General features: G+C 49.5%; 3 protein-coding genes across 3 annotated transcripts, besides 1 other annotated feature; 2 read left to right on the top strand and 1 right to left on the bottom strand.

Moving 5' to 3' along the window:
- Positions 1-3,583: 3,583 nt before the first annotated feature.
- On the top strand, positions 3,584-5,100 carry glfB (UDP-galactofuranose transporter; the record flags this gene model as incomplete). Its single annotated transcript, XM_001263192.1, has 5 exons — positions 3,584-3,717; positions 3,782-3,849; positions 3,984-4,201; positions 4,266-4,673; positions 4,732-5,100. The coding sequence occupies 5 exons, from the start codon at positions 3,584-3,586 to the stop codon at positions 5,098-5,100; spliced, it is 1,197 nt and encodes a 398-aa protein (XP_001263193.1).
- A 1,500-nt stretch (positions 5,101-6,600) lies between these two features.
- Positions 6,601-6,633: a microsatellite.
- Positions 6,634-6,757: 124 nt separating this feature from the next.
- On the top strand, positions 6,758-7,927 carry NFIA_064590 (uncharacterized protein; the record flags this gene model as incomplete). The annotated part of the gene is made up of 1 exon (XM_001263191.1): positions 6,758-7,927. One exon carries the CDS (start codon positions 6,758-6,760, stop codon positions 7,925-7,927), a length of 1,170 nt encoding a protein of 389 aa, XP_001263192.1.
- Positions 7,928-8,776: 849 nt separating this feature from the next.
- NFIA_064580 (sugar transporter-like protein) lies at positions 8,777-10,808 on the bottom strand (the record flags this gene model as incomplete). The annotated part of the gene is made up of 9 exons (XM_001263190.1): positions 8,777-8,926; positions 8,992-9,121; positions 9,185-9,323; positions 9,377-9,493; positions 9,554-9,623; positions 9,708-10,032; positions 10,101-10,399; positions 10,463-10,662; positions 10,724-10,808. The coding sequence occupies 9 exons, from the start codon at positions 10,806-10,808 to the stop codon at positions 8,777-8,779; spliced, it is 1,515 nt and encodes a 504-aa protein (XP_001263191.1).
- Between the last annotated feature and the right edge of the window lie 682 nt (positions 10,809-11,490).

Here is an 11,490-nt window from a genome sequence, read left to right as displayed (position 1 = left end):
CCGTACTACCAACCACAACAGTCTCTTTATGCCATCTGGGTCTTTACTACGATCTTGTTGGATAATTTCACTACGGTATCTGGTGGAGGTCTGTACCTTAGTAATAGCATACCTAATATTCAATCCTCAGCCGGGCTCTATCATAGTTCTGTAGACAGCCACACAGGGCGCTTGGTTGCACCTCAATATCTAACCCCATTAGTATCACAACCTCAAGTCTACGTCTCCTAAATAGAGATATCCATCTTGTATCAAATTTCTGCGGCAGCCGCGGAGTACACAGAAGTGACTAAACCCCTTGCGGATCACGATGATGATAGAACTCAGTAACCCAGCTGCTTGCGACGTTGACAGAATTCGCTTATCGTCCAATCCCAGAGCAACACAGGCACATCATCATCTTTATCTCAATGTCGTACCCAAGATCTATGCGCTCCGCAGCTTAGTGAAGCTTATTCCGGTGGCAGGTTACTCCTTAAGTCCGTAGACGCTGAGAGCTGGAAGCTGGAGACCTCAAGAATGTCACTTGCGGCTTCATATCAGACCAGATGACCGCTTCAACATCTTATTGCTTGTGGCAACAGGAGCACGGAGCGCGAACAGTCGTTCTTAATCCAGTACAAATATGGAGTAGCTACTTTCTATACTGGGCTTGTTCTCCTCCGTGGTGTCAACGGTTGTGATCGAATAAAGCAAGTTTTGTGTATGCTTCACGACCACTCTCATGAGAGGGCCGTCAGTCTAGCTATGCTTCCATCCGGAAGATGTAGGTTGATTGCAGGAAGCTCCACAGCCGTCCTTGCTTCAGTTATTTTAAGGAGTAAGTCGAAAATATCCGTCATAGAACTCCGTTTCAAACACTGAGAGATATTTACTCTGTCCACTTCAGAGGAGCCAAAAGAAAAGAAATCGGGAATAGTCATCCTCTACTCCGTATTCCGGTAGATAGGCACTGGACAAATCTACATCGATTGTCCATGATTCTTCGGATTGACCAGCATTTGCAACATCCTGGTCCAAGCTTGCTGCTCAGAACTGATAGCTTGGCAGATCCAGCAGAGGCTGGTTGAAAAAAAAGGGTCCCACTGATTAACTTCTCTGGGAAGGGAAACACTAATTGTTATTGTAGATCTCTTCCAGAAACTGTGCCAAACTGTCGATCAACTTGATTATGCCCGTGTTCCACTGGAGTTGACTGATGGCTGATGACGAGGCGTCAGGGACCTACTCCGTAGTACTAATACTAGTACAAGGTACTCCGTACATGTACGTACCTCACCACAAAGATACCACCTCCGTACCGTCCTACTCACCGGCTATCAGGGCCCCTGTTGGTCTTGCCTCCTGCATTAGATGATGCAGTGTGGCAGTGGATCTATAGATCCATTGGAATCGTCTGCTTGACTGGTTTTCGGGCAACCGTGGAGACCTGGGAACTTATCAAGAACATCTTAGTATACATTGCGATGCTTATCTGACAGATCAAGTATTCGGGGTCGTTGGTAGAGGTAGGGACTCTCTCTAGACACTCCATAGCCTACAAACAAGCAGACAAATACTGCAGACACTCGGACACTCAGAAATCAGATGCTCGTGGGTCCCTGACTGATCGTTTCCAGTTTCATTAGCCATGTCCTTGTTCTCAGCTGGTCCCTGATAGACTACTTTAGGTAGGTGAAGGTTAGTGCAAGCCACAAGAAGTCGGGTACTTGCGACACCAGGGAACCAAGGCGTGATAGCGGCAGGCTCTCAAGCTCATTGGATTGAGATCGCCGCATTCCCCACAGGTAAGGGACCTCGCGGCGGCGCTATGGATAAGTGGCGGGTATTGGATTGCTTGGCTCTCAGACTGCTTGCGTAATGCAGGTGGTGACAAGCAGGTCACTGTTAATTTCGATCAACGCTCGATGTTGCAAGATATTGCCGGTTTGTTGTCGTATCCTTCAATCAGAGTCCATGAATTGATGATGGAGAGTACGTATAACGAAGATCAGGAGGTCGGCAGGAAAATGATCATCCTTGGACGCTTCACTGGCGGTCAAAATAAAACTTACTGTTTCAACATATTGATGAACTGCCTACGAAGAGATCAAATCCTGTTAATAACTTGGCTTCAATAATAGGGCACACAGCTTTTCTGTCAAGGAACTTGCTGGAAGTACCAACTAATAATGTGCCACACCTTCAGGTCTGGGAACCATGAAGTTGGAAAAGGGGCAGGATGGTTAAGAATTTAAGGAATTGGGATATAGAAGTGGATACCTGGCGTTTAACAGCAACCCAAGGAGCTCACCAGCAGCCAGGCGCTCGCCACGAGTGACCATAGTTAGCACTCTGTAAGCGTTTCTTGAGCAATTAGATCTCTCTTGGGTCTTCTGGGTACCTCCACCACCAGGTACACGAAAAGTCCAAACATTAGACCCTTCAATTTCAAATTGACACATCTGATCTTTGCAGTTACTCCGTACCTTGTACTCTGTAGCACTAGAGAAATAGATGCACACTGCAGGTTGCAATAGTAGGTACTCTATTCCATGCCATTTATAAGGTACCATCATACCAAAGAAACAACTACCACAGTGAATTGGTTCTTTTGTCTCGCCTCTTCCACTCCACTTGGCCTCAGAAGTCTGAAGTCTGATCGCTGTTGGCCAGAACGCAAAAAAAAAGTTGAAACTGAACGCTCGAAGGTCGGAACCATTTGCGGGTGTTTCAACTTCTGATTTGGTACTAGCCGATACCTCATCCAGTGATACTGGTTGGGACTTGCCCGCTTTTGAATTTAGCCCCATCTGTCCCACCACCACTATTCTTGTCACATCTTCCAAGTGGGCCAAATCCCAAGGCTCTACGGTATTATCAGAGGGGATGCTTTCAGCAGGAATATGCATACCTTACGGAGTCCCCCCAAGCTAAACTAAGTTTTCGGCTGCGTCTGACACTGTACGTACACCATTTAGAGGACAGCGCTTGCTAAGGCCAGCTTCAGTGTCCACTTTCGCCGACGAACGACATACCTCATCCCAGCCCACGATCTCGCTATCATCTAATTTTCTATTCCATTATTACTATTATTTTGTCCAGTCAGCTCTTTCGTACCTACTACTTACGACTACGTACGACCACGACTCTGCTCACTTGAGCCAGATTATTAGCCCCCTAATCCAACCCGACCCGTGTTTGATCCCCGACCCTTGGAGATTTACGCAATACAATTTCTTTTTATTTCTTTCCGTGTTAAGCACGGAGGACCTCTCTAGTACTCACAGACGAAACTCCATATCCTATCCGCTGCTTTTTCTTTTCCGTCTCCCCTCTCCTCTTCCGTCACATACCTCAACTTCATCCATCTCCCTTCGGTCGAAGCATTGCTTGTTCTCTATTTCGTTTTCAATTTTGGTTCCTGTTCTTTTCATCATTCTTGACCAACTCTAGTCTCACTCGTTAGACCTTTGTTTCTATTTCTCTTCTTCACCTTTCAGCTTCACTCCTGGCCTCTGCGCGCTTTGGTCAGAGCAGCCTTCTACGGCCGCGCCCTTTCGATTTCAAGCAATTCCTTTCCGAGCAGAGTCAACTTTTCACAATGAGTAACGAAGGAGAAAAAGCCAGAGTCTCCGGCGAGGTCTCTCGCCCAGAGCCTACCCTGCCCACCGTCAATCCCGCCGCTGAGAAGTCGGAGCCTCCCAAGCCTACCTTCCACCCTGCCGTCTATGTGAGGTGAGCACAACTATTCAGTTCTTGGTACGACAACGATGAATCAGTCATGCTGAGGCTTTGTTAGTGTCTGGATTGCTTTGAGTTCCAGCGTCATCCTGTTCAACAAGCACATCCTGGATTATGCCCAATTCCGTAAGTGAAATCTGGCCGATTCGCTTAGCCGATCAAGTTTTTCTCATCCAGCCTACTAACGATTTACTTGTCCAGGCTTCCGTAAGTCTTATTCTGTCGTTATATCTCGTCCAGCGAAATCTAATCGTTCCCAGCTATCATCTTGACAACATGGCACTTGGCATTCGCGACTTTCATGACTCAAGTTCTCGCCCGCACAACAACTCTGCTCGATGGCCGCAAGACTGTGAAGATGACTGGACGGGTCTACCTGCGCGCTATTGTACCTATTGGTCTTTTCTTCTCCCTGAGTTTGATCTGCGGTAACGTGACATACCTGTACCTGAGTGTTGCCTTTATCCAGATGCTGAAGGTGAGTTTTTGCTCCGTTCAACTTGCCATGTCGCTGGGCGATAATTGCTGATGACGGTACATAGGCAACAACTCCGGTCGCTGTGTTGCTCGCTACCTGGGCTATGGGAATGGCCCCCGTCAACCTGAAAGTCCTCTTCAACGTCGCTATTATCGTCGTCGGTGTCGTCATTGCCTCGTTTGGTGAGATCAAGTTCGTCTTTATCGGTTTCCTGTTCCAGATCGGCGGTATTGTTTTCGAAGCCACCCGTTTGGTCATGGTTCAGCGCCTTCTCAGCTCTGCTGAATTCAAGATGGACCCTCTCGTTTCCCTGTACTACTTCGCTCCTGTGTGCGCTGTGATGAACGGTGTCACTGCCCTGTTCGTTGAAGTACCTAACCTGACTATGGGCCACATCTACAACGTTGGTGTCTGGACCTTGCTGGCCAACGCTGTTGTTGCCTTCCTGCTCAACGTTTCCGTCGTTTTCCTGGTAAGTAGTGTTCACCAACCTCGCATTCCCCGTTTTGGTCGTTAACACTTGAACGCAGATCGGAAAGACTTCCTCCCTTGTCATGACCCTGTGTGGTGTACTGAAAGATATTCTTCTTGTCGCTGCATCGATGATGATCTGGCAGACTCCTGTTACCCCTCTCCAGTTCTTCGGTTACTCGATTGCTCTGATCGGTCTGGTCTACTACAAGCTTGGTGGCGATAAGATCAGGGAGTACGCTGGCCAGGCCAACCGGTCCTGGGCCGAGTACGGTGCCAACCACCCCGCTCAGCGCAAATCCATCATCATCGGTGCCGTTGTTCTCATCTTCTTCCTGCTGATCGGCTCCATGGCGCCCAGCTACGCTCCCGAGTCTGTGGACAAGGTCAAGGGCATGCTTGGCGGCGCAACTGCTGGAAATGCCTAAAGGAAATGATTCAAGAACGCGGATAAATCTGCATACAGGAAGGGCATGCGAGAATGCTCCTATGAGATGCGGCGACGCAAATACTGCTGCTGGGTGAGACCTATTCGTCACCTGTTGGCGGTAGCAAAATAGAATGCAAGATTCCATACGACAGGAGTCTAGCTTAATACTTTTCATTCACTTTTCATATTGAGGCCCTTTGAAGACAATGTCACTGGCCATATATTTTCTTTACCTCAACCTCTCTTCCGAATTAATGCGTGCTTCCGTTGAGATCGTCCACATGTTTGACCGACTGGCGGCCTAACTCGGCGACATGCAGGGAATGCAGCCGGTCTCGCCTTCCTAGATGCGTTGACATCCAGATGATATGCTTTGACCTTCGGAGGTATTCCCTTCTTTTCCGCATTTTGCATCACGGACATCATCCGTACGGGGACTACAGAGGTTTATTGTTTTTTCCATTTTTATTCTATGAACATTGACTGTCATGTTAGATTAGCACGAGGTTCCGGTGTCGGATGTGTGTTGTTTTCTGTTTCTTCAACTTCCTTCCCGCCGACGTTTTCTTTCCCTTTTCTCTTCTCCCTGTGAATATAGGATACTTCTCATGTGCTACCAAAATAGAGTTTGCTTTTTTCTTGGATGGACGAGAAATGCAATACATTACCTTGTGTTCATCATTATGACGGTCAAGGTCCTTGGTTGGTTGTCTTGCCCTCTTCTCTCCCCAAGGGAAAACTCCCAGCCACGCCGGTGTCAGCCTGAGGCATTAGGCGAGTTTGCAAGGCTCCCAATCGCTTTTCGTTGCGCGCTGCCAAAGCGGGCCTCAGTTACGGACCAATTATGGCCCAGCTGAAACCCTCAGGCCAGCAACAGCCGGATTGGCCAATAATTGTGCGGAGTGGCGCACAGAAGGGGCCGACGCGCGGACAGGGCGTGCATATTCTGACCACTCAAATTGGCTCAATGAGGACGCTGACCCACATTGCATTGACCGGCGTGGTGATCCATCAACCAATAATGCGGCAATCCTTACAGGCCGATCTGGATCTTGTGGGGGTTGCAAATCATTTACGGTATTGTACGGTATGCGGCTGCCGGGCACCGCCGTGCTTTGCATAGCAACACTGCAAGTGCTACAGGGCTTGGCACTGTATCTTACAGTATCAAGGCGAATTCTCTCCGCATCCTCCAAAGAAGCTCTAAGCGACGCAAAAAAGATCCGCATCCGTCAGGGCCTTTTCACGCGTTCTTCCTCCCAAATCTCTCTTCTCTCCGCTGATCCCGTGGATCTAAGTTCTCACACTTCTTGTCATCACGTCTTCTCCCATCACCTTTCCTGTGTTCCTCATCCTTCCTCTTCTTTCGTCCCAATTCCTCTCCTTCTCCTCACCTTCCATCACTCACTCATCTCTCAAACTCTCTCCAACAACACACGACCGGCGTCATTACTTCCTCTTCTCTGAGACCTTGACAACCACCGCCTTCTCCGCATCTCTTGTCTTCTCATCGGTCTTGTCTTCTCATCGGCGTCATTCAACCATCTTGCTCTCATCTGCAGGTTACTCTAGCTTGATTTTTATAGCTCACTTAACAGGACAGAACGCAACAGTTTCGGATTCTCCCTCCTAACCACCTTCGCAAGTCTCTCGCCATGTGCCCAATGCTCCTCAGCGGTCTTGCGGATGGACCCGCCATGGTCCTATCCCCTCGCCAAGAACACGCTTTTGTTCAGTTCCCTCGCCAGTCGCAGCTCGACTCGGCCTCTACCGCGTCTCACAATTCGTCCTTCAGGAATGGCGTGCATTCCCAGGCCTCTTCGTCGTTCTCCAACAATGTTTTCTCCGCACCGAAGCTGGCCAAAACCGCAGCCAGTTCTTCCAGAATTTCGCGCAAGAGATCGCGAGATGAAGCCGAGTTTGAGGAAGCCCTCAATGCTTCGAGCGCGCCTGCAGTGGCCGCGCCAGCGCCAGCGCCCAAGGAGGAGCCTATCTATGGGGAGGGTATGGCACTTATCAATCCTCGCACCGGCATGTCGCTATCTGCAGAGAGCCAGACAGGCACTTGGTACGAAGAACAGCTCGAAAACGCTGCTGCCACGGCGGCTCCTGTCTCGTCGCGGTCCCAGGCCAGTTCGTCCGAACTCCACAGCCGCAAGTCGCAGCGTCTCGACCCATCCGCCTCCCGTGTCGACGACATCACGCTCGCTCACATTCAACGAAGACTTCACAAGACGACCGACGACGACAACCGCCGCCTCCTCAACGCCGGAGCCCGCACCAACCCCTTAACCCCGAACGAACCCCAGGTTGACGACGCAACCCACCTCCTCGGAATCAGCTGGCAACGAATCTCTACCGACGACGTCGACATGGCGGCCGCCGTGCGTGGCTGGAAAAAGTACATTGACAAGCAATTCGCAGCGTACCTTCTGGACTCGCAGATCCTCATGAAGAACCGCGCGCTCAACGCGTACCTGGTCACAGCGCGGCCAATTACTCCTGCTGGACCCGCCATCGCCCCGGCCTTCTATCTGTTCAGCGAAGACCTCAGCCAGGCTCAGCTTGTGGCTTCCTCCTGGGAACAATGCGTGCACAATCTCCGCTCGGTTCCCGTAATCTTTGAGCAAAACCAAGTACTCAACGCCGCAGACAGACAATACAATAACAACAGCAGCGGCCCAGGCGTTCTAGGCCTGAACACCACCACGGAACCGGGCCTCCCGCTCCTGCAAATGATGTGCGCCCAGCCAGTCAGCAGCGACATGTGCGCGGGATTGAACAATAGCGTAGGAATGGCGACGGGGATGGAAATTGATACTTAAAGCAAACAGTTCACCGACGACACAACCGCTAACGACATCTCGACGACGACGACCCAGAGCCGCTTTCCTTCTCGCATTCGCATTTCGATTCCGCATTTTCCGCCGCGGACTTCAACAACCACCTAACCATTTCTGGTAGTTCTTTAACATCTTCGGCCCGTTGTCGTGGTTATTTATCGTAATTTTTGCGTCTCGTTTTTTCGGAGTTGCATTTGTGGGTTCTTTACTTTCTTCTTTCTCATGTGTTATTTCTTTTTTATTCTATCTCTTCCAACATCGAATATGAATTGTTGCAAGTCTGGAATGAAGTCCGGGGGAGGAGAAATAAAACAAGGGTTGTAGTTCACGTCATGCTTTCGTATCTTACCATTTTGCCTGTTTGTGCTTTTTGATTGTGTTTATGCCGATCAATCATCCCATCTATCAAAGAAAAATAGGGGAAAAAACAAATCAAAGAAAGAAAGAAAGCCAATCCTTCAAGAGCGTTGGATGCTATTTGAAATTAAAAAATCTCATTAACTGCGTATATCGTTTTATAATTAGACTCACATGATCACTAGCTAAAGTATATATCGCAGAGGCAAGTTGGACTACCGGCTACCAGGACTCATCTGGCATCGCTTGATAGCTGTACAGGGTATGTAGACAATCTATTTTCCATCCTTCCGTCGGTAAACGTAACCGTCATCGCGGCTCAAAGTTGAATCGTAACAATTTTGTGTTGTGTCGATTTGATTTCCTTCACTGTCTTGCGGCTCCTCCTCAGCTCCGAGGCCAGGGCCGCGAGGCATGTGCTGACCACTGCACTGGCTTGCCCTGCGCTGAAGAGGCAAGGTTGTTGCGAATGATCTAGCCGATCTTCTCGACGATGACCTCGGAGTGACCCTTCGACTGGCTTTCCTCGTCGGTGTGGTGGGCCTTGAGCGAATCCCTGAGGAATAGACCGTCGATTTCTTCAAGGGTCAGATTGGCGGTCTCGGGGTAGAAGAAGTAGATGAGCTAGAGGCCCGGGATTAGTACATGATGGTCAGGGTAAGTAGACGGGGACAGTCGGTTCTACTTACGGGTATGAAGGAGAAGTTAAGACACATGAAGATGAGATAGGTCTTCCAGCGCAGCTTCTCAAGGAGGATGGGAGTGATCATGGCCACGAAGAAGTTCCAGAGCCAGTTTGCGGAGACTCCGATGGATTGTCTATTCGAGGTTAGAATTAGAAGACTACAGCAACGACAAGTGTCACTCGACGCATGGACTTACCCCTTGGTGCGCGCATGTAGAGGAAGGAGTTCGGGTCCGTAAGGCCATGGGATGCAATTGGTCGATGCTCCAAAGATGAGCATGAACAGGAAGAAGAACGCGACGGCCGCCGTCGCCGTGGGCTTTGCCTGGGAGGTTCCTGATCAAATGTTAAGGCGCTGAAGTGCTCGGAAAGGGAGGACTTGAAGATACCTTCAAACGAAAACAGGATGGCAAGCATCAACATGCAGAAGCCTAGACCGAATGATCCCCACATCATGGGGTTTCGACGTCCAAGGCGATCTGCATACAGTGTAGGATACAATGAACCTAGAGCGATATGATTAATGTGTTGCGTCTTGTGCACGAATATTTCGAGGTAAATCCTACCGATGACAAACATGATCTGAATCACTCCACCAACGAGCGAGCTCGTCTTTGCTGTAAGGCCAACATTGTCCTGCAAGACTAGGTAATGAGTCAGAAAAGCTCTACCCCCTATTTGGAAACAGCAGTCTGATTCTCACCTGTTGTAACGTAGAACTGGCTTCTTGTCAGCTTGAACAGCCTGCAAACGTGCATCCGGGTCACTTACAACGATGATATTGGTACCGCCCATTTGGTTGATGAACTGGAGCCCATAAGCCATAAGGACCCGTCGACCAGTTTGCAAGTCATCTCTCTTGAGGAAGATTTGAGACCATCTGTATTCTCCACGCGCGCTTTCCAACTCGAGTGCTTGTAAAATTCCTTCAGACTCGGCAAGGACCTTCGGGTGATCAGGTGCCCGGTCATACACCTCACACAAAACCTGCAGTGCTTCCTCGTTACGACCTTTCCTGTATAACCACCGGGGACTTTCTGGGAGCCTGTCACACCAGTTAGATCTGACCAATATAAATTCAAGTGCAGTTGTACGCGGAACCGGCTGACTTACCCAGCGACCAAAATGACTACAAGCACGGCGAATATCTCCTGACAAGCGATAGGTAATCGCCAACTGATTGACCCTGTAACATAGGTCATACCATAGTCAAACCAATAGGCGAGGACAATCCCAACCCCAACGGCAAGCGGTAGGCTGCACACAAATTTTCCCCGTTTCCGCGCCTCACATAGCTCCGCTTGGTAGACAGGCACTAATGTTGACATAATACCAGTGCCGATACCGTTGACGAAGCGGGATATGAGTAACTGCGTTAGGGAGTATGAGCATGTCTGGACCGTACCACCGACCTATAGAGCCAGGCAGAATTAGTCGCTTCCCATCTCATTCATTCATCCGCGGGCGGCACTCACCACTACATAGACCATCGAAAACCACATAGACTTTTGAAACCCAAGCCTGTCTGTTGTCATGAAGGCAATAAAAGTACCGAAGAAGCAGCCCAGATTGTAGATAGACACTAGGAATCCGAGCATGCCCGCGCGGGGATGGTTGACGATGTTCAGAAAGTCTTCATTGTTGATGATTCCGGAGAAGACACCCTGATTGTAGCCTGGATAAGGACAGAGTTAGCACACCAACCGTCAATTTGTAAGGCTTTCATGGTATCCCACCAAATAGGACAAATGCAATCTGACAGGTGATCAGAATCGCCATCCGGAGGCCTAGCCCTCGACTATACATCTTGATCTTAGCCATGCTGCGAGTGGAAAGACGCGATGAGACGTCGGGAAGGAGAATCGGTTCAGAAGATGCTCCAATGGATAGTTAATTAGGAAGTATTTATGTATGCCACACGATGCAATATAGGGGGGGCACGAGTGGATGATGCAGGCCATGCAGATCTACGACATACCTGCTACAACCCGGGAGCTCGGGCGCGCACAGCGCGGAGCTTTACTGCTCTCCCAACGAGTTTAGTCCTCCCAAAAGTCCATTGAACCATTCGAGACGGTCACAGGCGCAATGCTCCATACCAGATTCCGCGGAAATCGGGGAAACTCTCACGGCTATGCTAAAGATGGAATCAAGGAGGAAATGGTGATCGAGAACTCCAAGGAAAGGTAGGCAGCATCAGGCGGGATCGCAGATTTGGTCCTATCATTGTAGTCCGTGAGTCGCCTTTTCCTTACGCATTCCTGAAGTTCAATGGGGGCTCCGAGCAGAGTCCGAGCTTGGACGAGAAAAAATCTTCCCAGCAAGTCTCGAGCAGCCCAAGAATAAGACGTGCATCATGCTGAATCTTATTTGCATACTCAAGGTCCTTTTTGACATCACTCTGTGCCATGATCACAGGCAAAAAGCAGGTTGTGGACTGAAACAGAAAAGGGTTGCCTTTGAGGTTGGACACGACACCATCACTCGACGCACTTTAGGATAT

The sequence above is a fragment of the Aspergillus fischeri genome, genomic scaffold (assembly GCF_000149645.3).
Source record: "Aspergillus fischeri NRRL 181 1099437636252 genomic scaffold, whole genome shotgun sequence".
Lineage (NCBI taxonomy): Eukaryota > Fungi > Ascomycota > Eurotiomycetes > Eurotiales > Aspergillaceae > Aspergillus > Aspergillus fischeri.
Note: the sequence above shows the minus strand (reverse complement) of the source record. Positions and strands in the feature narration are given on the sequence as shown.